The 19,168-nt window shown below is 31.7% G+C and overlaps 1 protein-coding gene across 2 annotated transcripts in view; it reads right to left on the reverse strand.

Annotated features, from left to right (window-relative positions):
- Window positions 1–5,163: 5,163 nt before the first annotated feature.
- The window catches only part of LOC139515644 (reticulon-4 receptor-like 2), a 29,898-nt gene continuing 15,893 nt past the window's right edge, over window positions 5,164–19,168 (reverse strand). For both annotated transcript variants that reach the window (XM_071305269.1, XM_071305268.1), the window contains exons 7-14: window positions 17,446–17,517; window positions 16,611–16,682; window positions 14,857–14,928; window positions 14,216–14,287; window positions 13,518–13,660; window positions 11,710–11,775; window positions 10,888–11,004; window positions 5,164–5,546 (exon numbers count right to left, since the gene is read on the reverse strand). In XM_071305269.1, coding sequence (XP_071161370.1) covers window positions 10,925–11,004; window positions 11,710–11,775; window positions 13,518–13,660; window positions 14,216–14,287; window positions 14,857–14,928; window positions 16,611–16,682; window positions 17,446–17,517 — 577 coding nt within the window. In that variant the 3' untranslated portion in view covers window positions 5,164–5,546; window positions 10,888–10,924. The remainder of the gene's footprint in view (window positions 5,547–10,887; window positions 11,005–11,709; window positions 11,776–13,517; window positions 13,661–14,215; window positions 14,288–14,856; window positions 14,929–16,610; window positions 16,683–17,445; window positions 17,518–19,168) is intronic.

Raw genomic sequence — 19,168 nt, forward strand, 5'->3', positions numbered from 1 at the left:
TTATCGATTGCATGACGATCTTGCGGTATATCATTGATATTTGTTATAAGTTTTGGTTTAGAATAAAAAAAACTTAATCCATGGTGTCGCAATGAACATTGTGTTAACCTAGAAAGTATGAATAAGGTTGGTATATATTTTACAATGCTACACGCGTTGAATTTAAGAGTAAGATCAAATATTAGTAGTTTATAGACAGGCTTGTAGCCAGGATAATATTACAAGGTAGAACTAAATGTACTGCGGCAAATATTACATACATATGCATGTAAATATTTTACAATGCTACACGCTTTGAATTTAAGAATAAGATCCAAAAAAAAATATTAGTAGTTTATTGCCAGCCTTGTAGCTAGGATAATATTACAAGGTAGAACTAAATGTACTGCGGCAACTATCACATACATATGCAGGTTGAAAATAATGTTTATATTATATGTTTATATTGTATAAATGTACTCAGATTTAAAAGACCAGCACGCTGAGTTGAAGCATAAAGTCCTATCTTTTAAATATTATCCTGGCTACAAGCTATGTATGAATACTGTTTGCTGAAATTCAAAAAATGCATACAGTAAACAATGTAAATTGCTAACCCCTTTGATATTCTTTAGAAAGAAGATTAAGGATTCATACTGTGAAGGATTTTTTTTACTCGTGTAGTAATTTTGACTCTAAATATGGCTCATCTAGTAGTTGAAAGATGATCCCAAATTGTCAAGCCTTTGCTAGTATCTGATCATAGACTTTGCAATGTCAAAATACAGAGTGAATCTACCGAGTTAAGAAAGATTGGCAAAATGTGTTGCTCTTTTGGGTACACCAAGTAAATGTTTACAAAATTTCATGCGTAGTCTTTCTGAAAGATAAGGATAAGCCTGATCTACATTTGTAGTCATAGATTTTTTTTTTTGAAAGGGTTGAAATATCCCCAAATTTTAGTACTATATAAGAGAATAGGTTTTATTGTATGCTCAAAAACATGAAGACTGTTGTTTTTTAAATTTGGATTTAGTGACAGAATGTCCTTGCGTAGCTTATAGTAGGCTTTTAACGCTTTATTATAAAATTCTCTCTGAGCGAAGGAAAAAAATCCAGATGCACTAAAAGTTATTCCTTAATATTTGCAATGTTGAGCACAATCAATAAGTCTGTTATTCAATATAAAAATCATGTTTGATATGTCTGCCTGTCTTGTTAAATACAAGCACCTTGGTTTTACTGGGATTCATTTTCAAACACCGATCTTAATCCATCAAGTTTACTTTGAAGTCCTTTTGCTGAAGTTGAAAAAATGGCAATATCATCAGCATATATATATAGTAAAGAATAAACTGGTCGTGAATAAACAACAGCTTGATCAGGGGAACTTTAAATACAATCAGGAAGTTCATCTATTCAAATTTTAAACAAATTTGGAGTCAAATTGTCTCCTTGTTTTACTCCAACTTTAGTTCTATAGAGATCTCTTACCATACTCTTTAACTATATTCAATAGCTTAAGTTTTATCCCTGGGAGAATGACAGTATCAAAAGCCTTCTGGAAATCAACAAAGCAGGCAAACGCTCTACCTACTTTTGTATTACAAATGCTTATTAATAATAGTTTTTAGAATGAACATATGGTCGCTTTTTTTTTTGGTAAACCCAATTTGGCTGTCACCAATGATATGATATTTATCTAAGAATTTACAAAGATGTGTATCTTATTAAAACAGCTTCCCCAATGAATCAGTAATTGTAATTCCTCGATGGTTATTAAGATCGGATGCATCATTCCCTTTGTGAATTTGGAATAAAAAAACCTGTGGTCCAGGGTTCATGGTATTTTCCATAAGAAACACAAAGATGTATAGCGGATAGCATGGTACCAATAGGGGTATTCAGAACTTTCTAAAACCACGGGTTATAATTATACCTGAACTTCGAAATTGCACCTTATAATCAGCTTGACTATATACCAAATGACAATACGACTTCTCAAAATCCAGGCTAAGAATAAGATGTATGTTCTTTAATTCGATCACGGACCTGCGAATTCGCGGATATGGTCTTGTCTCGATAACGACCCCCATACCATTATTTTGATTCCTTACTTATGCTATCTCGACTTAAAGTATCAATTTTAAATTGTAGATTTTTCTTTTGAATTTCACCTAGTAAGTACATACTAGTTTTTAAAAAGTTTATCTTTTCAATACATGCAAAATATAAAGAAAATAAATCAGGATACTGTTATTTCATGTGATGTCAAATTTGTTAAAAGCGCCTTTTCTTAATTCGTAACTAAGAATGCTCATAACCAGAGCTGTGTTTTAAAATGAATTCTCCACTTTTGAGAAATTTATATTGTTATTAAACTTAACCGCTTATAATTAGTTGCCTCTTGGTCGATTGTATACATTATATTTTAAGTAACAGTGACTGGTCATTTCATTTTGTATTGTTTTTTTTGTTTTTTTTATTCATTCCAATTTTCTTTCCTTTCGCACTTTACAGGTATCCCTCTCTTCATCCCTTTTAGTTTTTATCATTTAGTGAAATCAACTCCACAAATATATCATATAATATATTCATATAACAAAAGACACATTTAAAACTCTTGACTTGTCTTATTCGTTCCTATTTAATAAAGAGTTACGACCATCACAATTTTAAGTTACGACTATCCTGAACTTTTTTGTTTTTTTTAGTTACGACCATCATGCTCGAATTATTGAATGATCATTTTACGAAAATTGGAATGTTTTTATGTATCAAATTTTGTTTCAATATCAACGCACTGACGATTAGTATGTATGAGACAAGCGGTTTGACTGAAACATTTTTTTTACTGCACGAAAATCGGAAAAGAAAAATTTATTACTAGAGTTGTCTCCCATCTTCGGATGGTCGTAACTTTAAGTTACGACCATCCGCTTACCACCAGTGAATTATAGTCTCAGCGGTACGACCCCTTTGGTTACTATCTGTGATACCGCGGTTGTAAAATGGCATCTGCAATTTCTTATCAGTCACGTGATTTTATCGAGTCCGGTAATTTTAAAGTACCTGTGTGAAATCCCAGGTTTATTAATAAGAAGGTGGCGCTGTATCATATAAAACCTCTACCTTCAGATAAAGTCGTATGATGTAAAAAAAACTTGAAAAACGGACAAGAATTGTTTAAACTACAGCAGTTTAACATGGAAAATTGTATTTAATTTAGCATATTTTTGCTTTGTACCGTTTGTTTTAAACTGTTCTAAAAGTATTTTCCGGTTAAAAGCGGATCCCGAGTTAAACAGATAAATACCGATGAATCGATCAGGTTTCACATGATGTTTAACAAAATAATGTAGGCAAATGTAGGCATAGATTTTTTTACTGTTGAAATGTGCAAAGTTAATCGAGATTGAATAAAAGAATATTTACAGTACTTTCAAGTATTCTAAATTTATGTATATGTCATAAATGTCATTGATTGCATTATTGAAACTGGACAACTAAAATGGGGATAATATTTTCGTAAATATATATTATTGTGGAATGCTTGTATTAATATAATAAGCTATACAGCAAAAATTATAACAAACCGACGAAATGGGCTTGAATCTATCTGTCTTACGGTAAATTCATTTTTACACAAATTAGTTTATGTATCAAGAACTTAAATTGAAGGATAGAACCGTTTAGAATTGTGAATATTTTAATTGACTATAAATACACGAAGGATTTAGATTTTTCGTATTTAATAAAGGGGGTCCAAAAAAATGGGAGATAAAGGATACTACAGATACAGTTAAGTCGGCTTCATATCTTGACTTACATCTAGAAATTGAAAATGAGGGTCGGTTGAAAACAAAACTTTACGACAAAAGAGATGATTTCAGCTTTCCAATTGTGAACTTTCCATTTTTAAGTAGCAACATTCCAGTAGCACCTGCATACGGGGTATATATCTCCCAATTGATACGATATTCCCGTGCTTGCATTTCCTATCATGATTTTCTTGATATAGGGTTACTGCTCACAAGGAAGCTATTAAACCAAGAGTTCCAAATGGTGAAGTTGAAATCATCCCTTCGTAAATTTTACGGACGCCATCACGAGTTAATTGACCGTTATGGAATAACGGTTTCACAAATGATATCGGATATGTTCCTTACGTCGTAACTACAATCCCCTTCCCTTTCATGAATGTGACCTACCGAATTAGACTATTTACCGGATTTGTAATCACATAAGCAACACGACGGGTGCCACATGTGGAGTAGGATCTGCTTACCCTTCCGGAGCACCTGAGATCACCCCTAGTTTTTGGTGGGGTTCGTGTTGTTTATTCTTTAGTTTTCTATGTTGTGTCATGTGTACTATTGTTTTTCTGTTTGTCTTTTTCATTTTTAGCCATGGCGTTGTCAGTTTGTTTTTGATTTATGAGTTTGACTGTCCCTTTGGTATCTTTCGTCCCTCTTTTTTACACTTTATAACCCCTATAAAATCATTTGAATAATGATGCTTTGCTACCTAGACAAAGAAACACATTTTCATGTGCATTTCTACAATCTATTAGATATACATATATATATATACGGATAAATTTACATCATAGAAAAATACATGACAAAGATTTCCATTTTCAGGGGTATACAAATACATAGGTTTGCAAAACTTTTGCGACGGTCATAAATATATATAAATTCTAAACTTCAAATTGGTTTGATTAGGTGTTAATATATTTTATTAACCGCGGTCTCTCATAACCGCCCATCGGAGGGTATAGCACAAGAAATATTGATATTTACAATATGTAAAGACAAGATAAATTAATGCAGCGGTTTGTAAATATATGTAAATGTCGGTCTCTGAATACATTTACATAACATTTGCATACCTCTTCAAAGCCGGTATTTTGTGTAGAGAAACAGAACGAAAATATCGAGCAGTCTATTATTTGGACATCTGTCGATTTTAGACAAGCCATCATGCGTCATATAGACCATCCAAAATCAACGAAACGACCATCGCTTATCTGCACAGACTATCGCACTTTAGCGTGACTATCGTACCCCAGCGTCCCAATCGCACCTTACAGTCCTACATGTTTAGATATATATGTATATCTAATAGATTGTAGAAATGCACATGAAAACTCAGGAAATCTTGTTGATTTAAAGAAAGGCACATGAATTACTTTTATTTTATATGTTTTAAAGAGATCCTATATTCATAATATTTACAAAACGTTTTTAACTGAAATGTGAAGCCTAAAAGTTTGTCTGCAAACCGCAAGTACTTGAGTTTTCAAACATCTAATTTGCCGAGCACACATTGGCCATCATGTAGGATATCTTTTGTGTATAATATTGATACAAGTTCACATACAAAAATATAATGTCTATCGAGATAGTTACAGAAAATGAAAAAAAGAAAATAATATTAAACGCTGCCATTGCAGCTTCTATCTTCTTTGAAACGTCAAAAAACAATTGTCTCTAGATAGGTTGATTCTGTAGAACGTTGCCATTGGTCTGGTTGAGAGAACATCGGTACGCATGCTTTTTTCCCTTTTAAAGAAAAACCAATGTTATTGTTTATGGTTAATTTATTTGCGATGTGAAATGATTTGTTATAATTGTTTTTGAGTATGTCAAGTATTATTGATAAGAGAAAGCTGACGTATTATGTGTTTTACATTTATCTTTAAAGTTCTCGTTCAAGTTTTAATTTAGTAAATGTTTTAGCTATATATTTAGATAGATAAAGGCAACAGTAGTATACCGCTGTTCAAACTCATGAATCCATGGACAAAAAACAAAATCGGGGTAACAAACTAAAACTGAGGGAAACGCACCAAACATAAGAGGAGAACAACGACAAAACACTACAATGCAACACACACAGAAACGGACCAAGCATCAGACAAAATCCCACGAGAATAACAAATGTAACATCAAAACCAAATACATGAATTTGGGATAGACAAATACCGTGACACGTCTTATCGCAATGTGAATTTACACTCAAAAATAAGAGAAATTAACGACATAACGTTAAAATGTAACACACACAGAAACGAACTATAATATAACAATGGCCATTTAAAGGAAAAAATGGTGGGTTGAACCTGGTTTTGTAGCATGCCAAACCTCGCACTTTAATGGCAGTGTTAAATATAACATTGAAATGACAACATAATATTACAGGACTACAATACAAATAAATAGGATAACGTATAAGAAAAAGAAACACATGATTAATTGATAACAAAAAGCATCAGGTTTAAAATTCAATACGCCAAAAACGCGCCTCGTCCACACAAGACTCACCAGTGACGCCCAGATATAAAAGATCGAAAGTGAAAAAAAGGGTACAAAGTTGTACAGCACTGAAGATCAAAAGTTGAAAAAGGTTGTGTCAAATACGGCTATGTTTTCAGAATGTGATTTTGTGTGCAGTTGCATCGTTTCGCATGTGTTTACTGTAGGTAGTAGAAGTACATTATTAAAAATACCAATCTCCGTGGGTAATTCAAAACGCAAAGTTACTAATCAATGGCAAAATCAAAAGCTAAAACACATCAATTGAAAGGATAACAACTGTCATATGCATGTACCTGACTTGTACCAGACATTTTTGTACCAATAATGGTGGATTAAGCCTGATTTTAAAGCTAACTAAACCTCTCACTTGTATGACAATTGAGTAAAATTCCATTTTATTGACAACGATGTGTGAACAAACCAAACTGACATAATAGGCAGAAATTTTAAAAGATTGGGGTAAAACAGTCAAAGCTGTATTATAATCTTAATTACTTTAAAACAGACAAATGTGTATACAAAGAAAAGAAAAACCAAAAGGCATATTGAAAAATTACATTTGCAAACACGATAGACAAGAATACAAAAAAAAAACATCAAATCTTAAAAACCATCGTGTATTAGTTGATACAGAATATTTATCAACAAGATCTTCGTATCTTCCAATGAACTTATGAAAAAAAGGACAAGACGTTCGTTAACATACTCATGGGATATCATTTTTCTGCTCAGACACTGGTGAATCTTTACAAAGTCTGATTCACAGCTGCAAGCTCTTGAAAACCGAATACAGGTGCAGTAGGTATATTGTTACTAAGGTGGTATAATGTTACTAATGTGAATTAAGGTCACAAAAATACTGAACTCAAATTCAAAAAGGAAAGTCCCTAATCAAATAGCAAAATCAAAAGCTCAAACACACCAAACGCATGGATAACAACTGTCATATTCCAAACTTGGTACAGGCATTTTGATATGTAGAAAATGGTGGATTGAACCTGGTTTTATAATAGCTAAACCTCTCACTTGTATGACAGTTGCATCAAATTCTATTATAATATACCCGATGCGTGAACAGACACAATAGGTAAAAATGTCAAAAATGGGGGTATAGCGGTCAACATTGTGTTATCATCTAAATCACTATAAAAACAAACAAATGTAACAAAAAGCACAAAAAAGCACAAAAAAAGCACACAGTTTACTTTGTGGTCTTTCAAGTAGAAATGCACTACTCAATCATATACTCTATTTCTCTATCAATCAATCATTCTGATTTTAAGTTTCATGCAATAACATTTGAGTTTAATAACCACTGTTGGACACAAACGTAATTTTTCGTACATATAAAGAGAAATTATCAAGAAATCAAGCAAAGTTGCTCTAAAATGTGCTATTCCGACCTTTTTCTGTGTCCTTTACATTTTCATTATATATACATCTTTTGGGTTTATTTTTTTGTTTTGTTATGAACGTTACTTAGTACGATATTTAGAAACTGTGATTCGGTTGTATGCATTTATAAAAAATGATGTTATGTTGATTTAAGATTTAAGTACATTGTTAATTATGTGTTTTATGCTATTTTTTAAAAATAAATTTCTTGTTTACAAAACTTTGAATTTTTCGAAAAACTAAGGATTTTCTTATCCCAGGTATAGATTACCGTAGCCGTATTTGGTACAACTTTTTAAAATGTTTGGTCCTCAACGCTCCTCAACTTTTTCCTTCATTGGCTTTATAACTATTTTGATGTGAGCGTCCCTCATAAGTCTTATATAGACAAAACACACGTCTGGCGTATTAAATTATAATCCTGGTACCTTTGATAACTATTTGTCTGTTTGACGGTTGTCAAAATCACATTTCATTTGACGGATTGTCATGTAGTTGAAAGTATTTAAATCAATTTATGACTATTGACTGTATACAACTGTTGCCTTTATTTAGGATGCAATGTATATATAAAACTAGAGGCTCTAAAGAGCCTGTGTCGCTCACCTTGGTCAATGTGCTTATTAAACAAAGGACACAAATGGATTCATGACAAAATTGTATTTTGGTGATGGTGATGTGTTTGAAGTTCTTACTTTATTGAACGATTTTGCTTCTTACAATTATATCTATAATGAACTTTGCCCATTAGTAACAGAAAACTATATTTGATAAAAATTTACATAAATTTTCCAAAGTAATGAAAATTGTTAAAAATTGACTATAAAGGGCAATAACTCCTTAAGGGGTCAATTGACCATTTAGGTCATGTTGATTTATTTGTAGATCTTACTTTGCTGAACATTATTGCTGTTTACAGTTTATCGTCATCTATAATAGTATTCAAGATAATCAAAAACGGCAAAATTTCTTAAAAAATTACCAATTGGAGGGCAGCAACCTAACAACCAGTTGTCCAATTCATCTGAAAAATTCAGGGCAGATAGATATTGACTTTATTAACAATTTAACTCCTTGTCAGATTTGCTCTAAATGCTTTGGTTTCATAGTTATAAGCCAAAAACTGCATGTTACCCCTATGTTCTATTTTTAGCCGTGGCGGCCATCTTGGTTGAATGGCCAGGTCATCGGACACATTTTTCAAACTATATACCCCAAAGACAATTGTGACCTAATAGTTTCAGTGGAGATTTATGTAAAAGATTACTAAGATTTATGAAAAATGGTTAAAAATTGACTATAAAGGGCAATAACTCCTAAAGGAGTCAACTGACCATTTCGGTCATGCTGACTTATTTGTAAATCTAACTTTGCTGAACATTATTGATGTTTACAGTTTATCTCTATCTATAAAAATATTCAAGATAATAACCAAAAACAGCAAAATTTCCTCAAAATTACTAATTCAGGGGCAGCAACCCAACAACGGGTTGACTAATTCAACTGAAAATTTCAGGGCAGATAGATCTTGACCTGATAAACATTTTTATCCCAATCAGATTTCCTCAAAATGCTTTGGTTTTTGAGTTATAAGCCAAAAACTGCATTTTACCCCTATGTTCTATTTTTAGCCGTGGCGGCCATCTGGGTTGAATGGCCAGGTCATCGGACACATTTTTCAAACTAGATACCCCAAAGATGATTGTGACCTAGTAGTTTCAGTGGAGATTTTTGTAAAAGATTACTTAAATTTATGAAAAATGGTTAAAAATTGACTATAAAGGGCAATGACTCCTAAAGGGGTCAACTGACCATTTTGGTCATGCTAACTTATTTGTAAATCTAACTTTGCTGAACATTATTGATGTTTACAGTTTATCTCTATCTATAAAAATATTCAAGATGATAACCAAAAACAGCAAAATTTCCTCAAAATTACTAATTCAGGGGCAGCAACCCAACAACGGGTTGACTGATTCAACTGAAAATTTCAGGGCAGATAGATCTTGACCTGATAAACATTTTTATCCGAATCAGATTTCCTCAAAATGCTTTGGTTTTTGAGTTATAAGCCAAAAACTGCATTTTACCCCTATGTTCTGTTTTTAGCCGTGACGGCCATCTTGGTTGATTGACCAGGTCACGCTACACATTTTTTAAACTGGGTACCCCAAAGATGATTGTGGTAAAGTTTGGAATAATTTGGCCCAGTAGTTTAAGAGGAGAAGATTTTTGTAAAAGATTACTTTAATTTAAGAAAAATGGTTAAAAATTGACTATAAAGGGCAATAACTCCTAAACGGGTCAACTGACCATTTTGATCATGTTGACTTATTTCTAGATCTTACTTTGCTGAACATTATTGCTGTTTACAGTTTATCTCTATCTATAATAATATTCAAGACAATAACCAAAAACAGCAAAATTTCCTCAAAATTACCAATTCAGGGGCAGCAACCCAACAACCGATTGACCGATTCATCTGAAAATTTCAGGGCAGATAGAAATTGACCTGATGAACATTTTTTTCATGTCATATTTGCTCTAAATGCTTTGGTTTTTGAGTTATAAGCCAAAAACTGCATTTCACCCCTATGTTCTATTTTTAGCCGTGGCGGCTATCTTGGTTGGTTGACCGGGTTACGCCACTCATTTTTTAAACTAGATACCCCAATGATGATTTTGGCCAAGTTTGGTTAAATTTGGCCCAGTAGTTTCAGAGGAGAAGATTTTTGTAAAAGTTAACGACGACGGACGCGACGGACGCCGGACGCCAAGTGATGAGAAAAGCTCACTTCGCCCTTTGGGCCAGGTGAGCTTAAAAAGGCGATGTGTACTAAGAACTGTATTAGACTTGAAATTAAATCGTAACAATAATCCATTCTGCCTAAAATATATGTACGAATATTCACTACGAATATTCACTGATCGGTAGATAGCACGATAACAATGATCCTATTAAAAGATTCAAAACACAGGGCCTTGCAGAAAGTACTTCTCGGGTCTCAACAAATTAAAATATATGTACTGACGTAATAAGTACTAAAAACGTCATACATTGACAATGGCTCCACGCATACTACTCTTTATGGTCAATGTTTGTTTATAAACAATCATTCCGTACACTAACGTATATCGTAAAATGTTTTCTTCTAATGTATACATTTTCCGGTGTTAAAGTATAAATTACCTCTTTAAATAACTGCAAAATTTAACAATACAAAAGGTTACAGCAACAAAGTAAGTAAAATCATCAACAGCGGCTCCGTTAATCGTTGTAAATTAGTCGAACTCTTTGATGTTAAATCTGAAATAAATTGATACTTGATCTAATTATCTAATATTTTTCCTTGAATGATTTTCCACGAATGTTATCTACTGAATTAGACTTATAACCGGGTTTGTATTAACATAAGCAACACGATGGATGCCACATGTGGAACAAGATCTGCGTTCCCTTCCGAAGCACCTGAGATCATCCCCTTGTTTGTTGTGGTTCATGTTGCTAAGTTTTAGTTTTCTATGTTGTGTAGTGTGTGCAAATACTTTTCTGTTGTACTTTTTTTTTCTTTTTAGCCTTGTCGTTTATTTCGATTTACGAAATGAGTGAATCTCTTGTATTTTTCAACTTTGTGTTTTGTCATTCGTGTGAACTTTTTTTGTTAGTATCCGTATCATGTTCAACTTTTCTTTTGCCTAAAAAAAAAACAAATACCAATGGAAAAAAAAACACTGACAGACTAATACTGTCATGTTTTCTTCATTCGTATTTTTATGCGAGATATTCCTCATAAAACGGGTTAGAGTGCTTTCTATATGTGCCTGACACAAGCCAGAAATATAAAACAAAATATTCCTTCATTTTTCCAGTCAACTCCATTGAAGACGTGTTACGATATTAGTCAGCCTATATGACCATTACGGTTTGATGTTGATATTTTACTACTATGTTTATTAGTCCTGTTGAGAGTACAATGTGTACTTTCAGTACTGACACGAATTCTGGTCTTACCTTGACTAGTTCTTGTAACGCTGGTTGTAAGTCGAGTAGTAGTTTTTGTTGTTTTTTCTAGTACGTCTAATTATAAAAATAAACAAAAAAAAAGGTTTACAAAATTGATATCAAAAACTAAACAAACAATTTCGTTTTCGTGTTTTAACAGGACTAGACTATGGCCAAGACTAATAAACATAAAACAAAATCCTTCTGCATTAGTGGGTATATTCATTGGTATGTCAATGTCGGACACAAATTAATAAACGAGAAACCAATGGAAGGATTGTGACCAACAGTAACAGAAAAAATGTATAAAAACGTTTCTATCAATAAGTACAATGGGAAAATTACATGTTTCTTTCGTTCTTATTTTTGTTTTTGTTTTTTGTTTTGTTTTTTCTTTTGTTGTTTTTAGTTTTCTTATTTCAAAATACTACGTCTGTAGAAAAACATGTAAATTCTGCTTGCTGTATGACAGAAATCATGTCGGGAACAGTTCGTGTAAAATGGTAGCAAAGATTGTAAAGCTACTATAGGAAAATTCAAACTCAAAAGTTTCCGACAATATGAAAAAGCCATGACAATAAAATTAAGGACAACTCAAAGAGAAACTAATCATCGATTTATCGGATTGTGTGTTTATTTCTAGTTTTCTAGTACGTCTAATTATAAAAATAAACAAAAAAAAAGGTTTACAAAATTGATATCAAAAACTAAACAAACAATTTCGTTTTCGTGTTTTAACAGGACTAGACTATGGCCAAGACTAATAAACATAAAACAAAATCCTTCTGCATTAGTGGGTATATTCATTGGTATGTCAATGTCGGACACAAATTAATAAACGAGAAACCAATGGAAGGATTGTGACCAACAGTAACAGAAAAAATGTATAAAAACGTTTCTATCAATAAGTACAATGGGAAAATTACATGTTTCTTTCGTTCTTATTTTTGTTTTTGTTTTTTCTTTTGTTTTTTCTTTTGTTGTTTTTAGTTTTCTTATTTCAAAATACTACGTCTGTAGAAAAACATGTAAATTCTGCTTGCTGTATGACAGAAATCATGTCGGGAACAGTTCGTGTAAAATGGTAGCAAAGATTGTAAAGCTACTATAGGAAAATTCAAACTCAAAAGTTTCCGACAATATGAAAAAGCCATGACAATAAAATTAAGGACAACTCAAAGAGAAACTAATCATCGATTTATCGGATTGTGTGTTTATTTTTTATGATAAAAACAAGTGGTTTCTTTGTTTCACGAGATAGTCGGGAAATTGTGTAAGTTCAAGTCAAACTTATCAACGTTGTTTTTTTCATAATAACGTAAGTTATATATATCCGGGTCAAACAGTGATAACACTGATAATGATTTTGATTATTTAAATCGACTTTCATAACAATTCATTTGGTAAATTTACAATTGCTTTGTGTTAACTCTACACATGTTGATGTGTTCATAAGTGTTTCTCGTTTTCTCGTTTATTTTTATATAGATTAGACCATTGGTTTTCCTGTTTGAATGATTTCACAATAGTCATTTGGGGGCTGTTATAGCTGGCTGTTCGGTGTGAGCTAAGGCTCGGTATTAAAAGCCGTACTTTAACCTATAATGGTTAACGTCACTGATGAGTCTTTTGTAGACGAAACGCGCGTCTGGCGTAAATATAAAACTTCAATTCTGGTATCTATGATGAGTTTATTTACTGTTAACAAATTATGATTTGGATGGAGAGTTGGCTCATTGGCAGTCCTATCACATCTTATATCTATATAAGGGTTTACTGTTTCTCTTTGTTATTACTCTATTTCTGTAGTTTAATACCTGTGCAGTTAGTGAATACAAAGTCAACTATCATAATCCCATCACACATTGCACCAGCATTCCCAAAAGCCTGACTTTGTAAATATAACTGTAGATGTTTCATTTCACAATTGGTGCAGTTGAGTGGATTGCCAGATAAACTTCTTTAATAACAAAACAGGAAAATATATGTATGCTTCATTTTAACATGTTTAACTATTGCGCAACTTTTACAACTAGTCACACAGATTTTGACATATAAATGTTAGATCGAATAGGATGAAGTTTCAGTTTATTTTAGTGTGACGTTTGTCAATGCATTTCTTACGGAAAATCGGATGCATTACATACATTCTAAACTATTAGCGAAAACAATCGTTTGAATAAAGACATACGAAAGTTATTGTACTTAACCTGCAACAAATTGCATGTAGATATGGGTATTTATTATTTAAAAAGGATCTGTATTAGCTTTTAGTATGTATCTATGAGCCACCATAAAGTATAGATCAATCGAAGATTATTTCACGCCGTTGTTAATGAAGCAAAAGTAGAAGGTCGTATTTTAGTTATACACAAAACATGAACAAGTTCAATTGTATGTGTTTACCAAATCAAAAAGGAAAGGACCTTATACAAATTTTATCTTACATGCAATCATGAGACGATAAATCTGCATCAATTGACGGAAAAGGATGTGATTGAATAAATATACTTACAAGTTCTGAAGAGCGGTCAAGCCTTCGAATGCATTTGCATCAATCGTTGTTATTTTATTGTGTAGCAGGAGCCTGAAAAAAAGCATGAAGGTGGTACAGAGTTTTTGTTAAAACTTGATAACCTGTATAATAAGTATTAACAGTAGCTCATAAAACGATACATAATGATTATCATTATTTGTTTATATCTAAAAATGAAATAGCTCCTAAACTTTAAGCTTTCTGCTGTCAGACAGTTTAGTCTTTCCTTTATTGATTAAACTTGATTAAACTTGGAATGCAGTAGAAGACCTTTTTATACAAAGCCTAGGCTGATGCTGATGAAGACAGTTCCTAATTGAGCTATTCTGACGTCAAATATTAATGTCCTCATTGATAAATGTATGATTTATATATACATTCATAACCAGTCTCGATAGAGAAAAGAGATGATTAAAGTTTACATCTGCTACTCATATATACATATGTATGCCGTCCCGAAAAAACAAACAAAACCCTTAGTTCATAACTTATGTGTAACAAAACGTTTTTTTTCTATTTTTGATAAACTCATTTTTTGGAGAGGTGGCAATCGGTATAATGCAAGGGCCAACGAGCAACATATGGTTACATATCGTATTTTGCTGAATATATTTAATTACAAGATCTGAAGAGCGGTCAATCCTTTGAATGCGTTGGCACCAATAGAAGTAATTTGATTGTACATCAGGAACCTGCAAAAACAACTTTTTGTAAATAAATTGCTACATCATATTTTGTATCTTCATCAGTTAAAACTGCATTCACTAACACATAATTAAGCATGTAACATGACAATGAACTATTTCTAAAATTATTTTTTAGAAATTTAGCTGTGACGTCACTTTTGTGCGTCGACCTATTCGGCTGAAATACAATGGGTTGTTCGGCTGTGCTGTTTTTATGTGCTGATCTAGGTTGTTTTACATATTCGTTATTATCTTGAAGTTAGTCACCACTTCGGTTATAAATTAACTGTTTGCAAAAGTATGAATTATTCTTAATACTAAGGATTTTCTTATCCTAGGCAGATAACTTTGGCCGTATTTGGCACAACATTTTGGAATTTTGGGTCATCAATGCTCTTCCTCTTTGTTTGGCTTTCTTTGCTTTTTTGACCTGAGCGTCACTAATAAGTCTTATGTAGACGAAACACGCCTCTGGCGTATTAATTGTGGGCCTGGTATCTTTAATAACTATTAGGTTGTCGTCATGTTTTATTGTATTGTTTATTTGTGTGTTTCTCTGTCCTGTATGTTCTTCCATTTATTTGTGTTGTAGTCCTGCCATATAATGTTGTCATTTAAGTGTTATATGTAACATTGCTATAAAAGCGGGAGGTTTGGCTAGCACAAAAAATCAAGATTCAACTCACCATTTGGTTCTTAAAATGTCCCGTAACAAGTAAGGAAAATGGCTATTGTTATCTTATACTTCGTTTCTTTGTTTCAATTTAGTGTTTCTGTTGTGTTGTTGTTCTTCTTTATATCCCTCAGTTTTAGTTTGTAACTCGGATTTGTTTTTTCTCAATCGATTTATGAATGTTTAACAGCGGTTTATTACTGTTGCCTTTATCTAAAACTTTTATCCTTTTTATTTGTTTTGAAACATTTACATATTTATGATCAGGGTTTTTCCTTTAAGCATGGTAAGCTCTTTATCTTTAAAATGTCCTAATTAATTAATCTGAAAATCTTTAGACATTCTAGATTCTAGATAAAGAAAAACTTTGATAAATGTCCATTGACCATGTTTTCAGTAACAAAGGCGATTCCATGGTGAGCAGACTTTGTAAGGCTTTTTAATATATGGTCATCACCAGTGGCAAATGATTTAAGATAAATAATCTGTATAAAACAGGCAAATGAATCTAAAGGATATTTGGACAGAGTATCAGTCAAAACTGTTCAACTTGGATTTTAAGATCATCATGATAAAACCAATAAAGGCTTTAATTCATTAATAATATTTTTTCAATGGTTTTTCTTGTTTTGTGTGAGAAAAGTATTTTTCAGTGGAAATAATTTTGGTTTCGCATGTTTTATCACATTTACATGATTAAGGAATATGTAACGCTAATTATATCAAAAGCGCATTTATTTAATGTTATCTCTGCTTCTGTTGAAAATTGATCATTATAAGGATGCAATGTAAACCTTCGCCATTAACAAAACACAACTATCGTATCAATTCACCTACAAAATGATTTAAATCTTTTTTTTTTGCATTTTACAGGAATGACATACATTAAAGTAAAAGGGAATGTATAAAGTTCAAAGTATTCAATATGATAGGAAAATAAGATAAAATAAATAAATAATGCGTCAACAAACAATCAACACACAGTGGCAACAATGTTGTAGCTGCAAGGACTTACAAATGTGTAACTGCCGTTAAGTCGTTGAAGACATTTTCACCAAGTGTAGTTATGTTATTAACAATCAGATCCCTGAAAATAACATTTTAGAATAACTATATTAAATCACATTTTTCTAATTGTTTAGATACAAAAGATATGCATACCAAATATTGCTGAACTTAGATGTGAGATAGGGCTTAAATGAGGACTTGTTCTCAAATGGCATATGTATTGACAGATTAATACAATTAAATTTCATGCTCAATGTTTGTTATTATATATATTTTTCAAGAATATTAAGTTAGAAATGAGCGCTGGAACTTAAAAGAAACTTTATACTCAAACACTTTACTGTTATGTAATTTATAAATGTAGAGACACTTACTTAAGTAGCCATATTTAAACAAATAAGGGAACGCCATTGTATACAGACTTAGTTAGACTTCAGCTGTAGACGTAAACTAGTTATAATATTATCTCATCTTGTTCATAGTTGTGCGGCAAACAGTTTGGATAGATAAAAGAATGTGCTTAAAGACACAAGTTTTGAGATGTTACTCTCACAAACACTGATTTATCTTAGCATAACATATTTTAAACACAATGTCTTTTTTATGCTAACTTCTATATGTTTATATTACAATAAAACTTCACCATTTAAAAATTCAAATAATGCTAATCATAATAAAAATTCTATTTACCCGTATTTTGTAGTTCTTTCTCATGATAACTTAAAACGTTAAATAATCTATATTGAACTAAATCAAACATTAGTTTGAAAATAAGAAACGTTTTCAGAACCAGCAGGCAAACAAATTGTAGGAAAAAATGTTTGAAGCCTCTGTTTACTTACAAGTATTGGAGATCCGTCAATCCTTTGAATACATTAGTATTTAGCACCTTGATCTGATTGTAACTCAAGTACCTGAAGAAAACAAAATGTTCTAATATACAGATCTACAAGCAAGTAACTGAATATCAGATTGTTCTGTTTAAGAGTGTAAATTTTATTGCATATATGCTGGGTATGTTTATTAAACAATATTTGTTATATGTACTGTAAATACAAAAATTATTTAATGCATTTATTATTGCTATTTAAAAAAAATGGACAGAAAAAAAATATACTTTATTGTGACTTATCTAAATAACTATATTTACATGATTTACAACAAAAGATTCCGTATTAAATGTTATTATTATTTGTGCTTTACTATTTATCCAACTGATTTTAATCTATCAATCTGATATGTTATAGCATGTAAAATATGTGCAATCTATCTTCAATAACTATACTGCAGTAAGTACATTTGTGTACATGTAATTATTTTAAAGCACATACATTTGTGCCTATGATTCATTGTATTATTCTAACATTGAACCCATTAAGTATTGTGTCTTTTGATATTGAAAAAAGTCATATTGTGCACTTTTTTGAAATCATTCTTTTTTTACTAATTTCTATATATTATTTATCTTCACAATCAATTATTCTAATAAAATTTTACACATATTTTTTTGCGCCTATATTTGATAAAAATGTTCTTATATTTTTTGAAAATATTGGTCAATGATTTTTTTTAAGAGTATCCAGAGATATATTATATTTGAGAATAATTTCAATGGGTTTAATCCAAACCAAACCATTTTGGTTACATTTCTGGGCACGTGCTCAAATGGGAATTCAATTGTTCATCCGACTGTTTCAGAATAATGAACAGAATTTCCTTTAGTTCATAAAGTGCATCTTATGCCACTTTCAAGTGGGCGGGGTGGGGGTTGGGGAAGGTACGTCTTTAAGTCAATGATGCTTGACAAAAATGTTTTGATTACGAAAGTTAGACTATTTCAGAATCTTATTGCGATAATAAAGAGTCAAGCGCACACGTAAATCTGCTGGTGCTTGAGACTTTAAACAATGCAATGAAGGATGAGAGAAATATCAACTTACTGCTTATTTAACAAGTGTTGCTAAGTCTTTAATTTTCTATGTTGTGTCTTGTGTACTATTATTTGTCTGTTTGTCTTCTTCTTTCTTAGCCATGACGTTGTCATTGTTTTTTTTTTTCTCGATTTATGAGTTTGACTGTCCCTCTGGTATCTTTCGTCCCTCTTTATTTATGTAACAAACCAATATAAAACCCTTTATATCAGATAAATATTACTTATGTTGAATATTTTTTATGACAAAATATATCCGCTTTACTATAAAACTGGTGTTTATTGAACGTTTGAAATTATGTGGTCAATTTATAAAGAGCAATTCTCCGTAACCACCAGCCATTTTATATAGGAAATAGTCGCATAGTCGCCGATTTTCCTGTAACTTAACCTTAACATGTAATCAGGTAAAAAAATGTACTACTGTGGAGTCATTCTGAATGAAAACCTTATTTTATTTAATGATATTTGTATAATTATGTATTTCATTTTTTGTTCAGAAACATGATACTACAAACAAAACAGCAATGTCAGATATAAGCAGTGCCTTTGGTTTTTTAGTCAGACTCTACCAAATCAATGCATTTCGCAAATTTTCGTAAAATTCGAGATTTTATAGACTTTATATTGAAAAG

The sequence above is a fragment of the Mytilus edulis genome, chromosome 3, assembly GCF_963676685.1.
Source record: "Mytilus edulis chromosome 3, xbMytEdul2.2, whole genome shotgun sequence".
Taxonomy (NCBI): domain Eukaryota; kingdom Metazoa; phylum Mollusca; class Bivalvia; order Mytilida; family Mytilidae; genus Mytilus; species Mytilus edulis.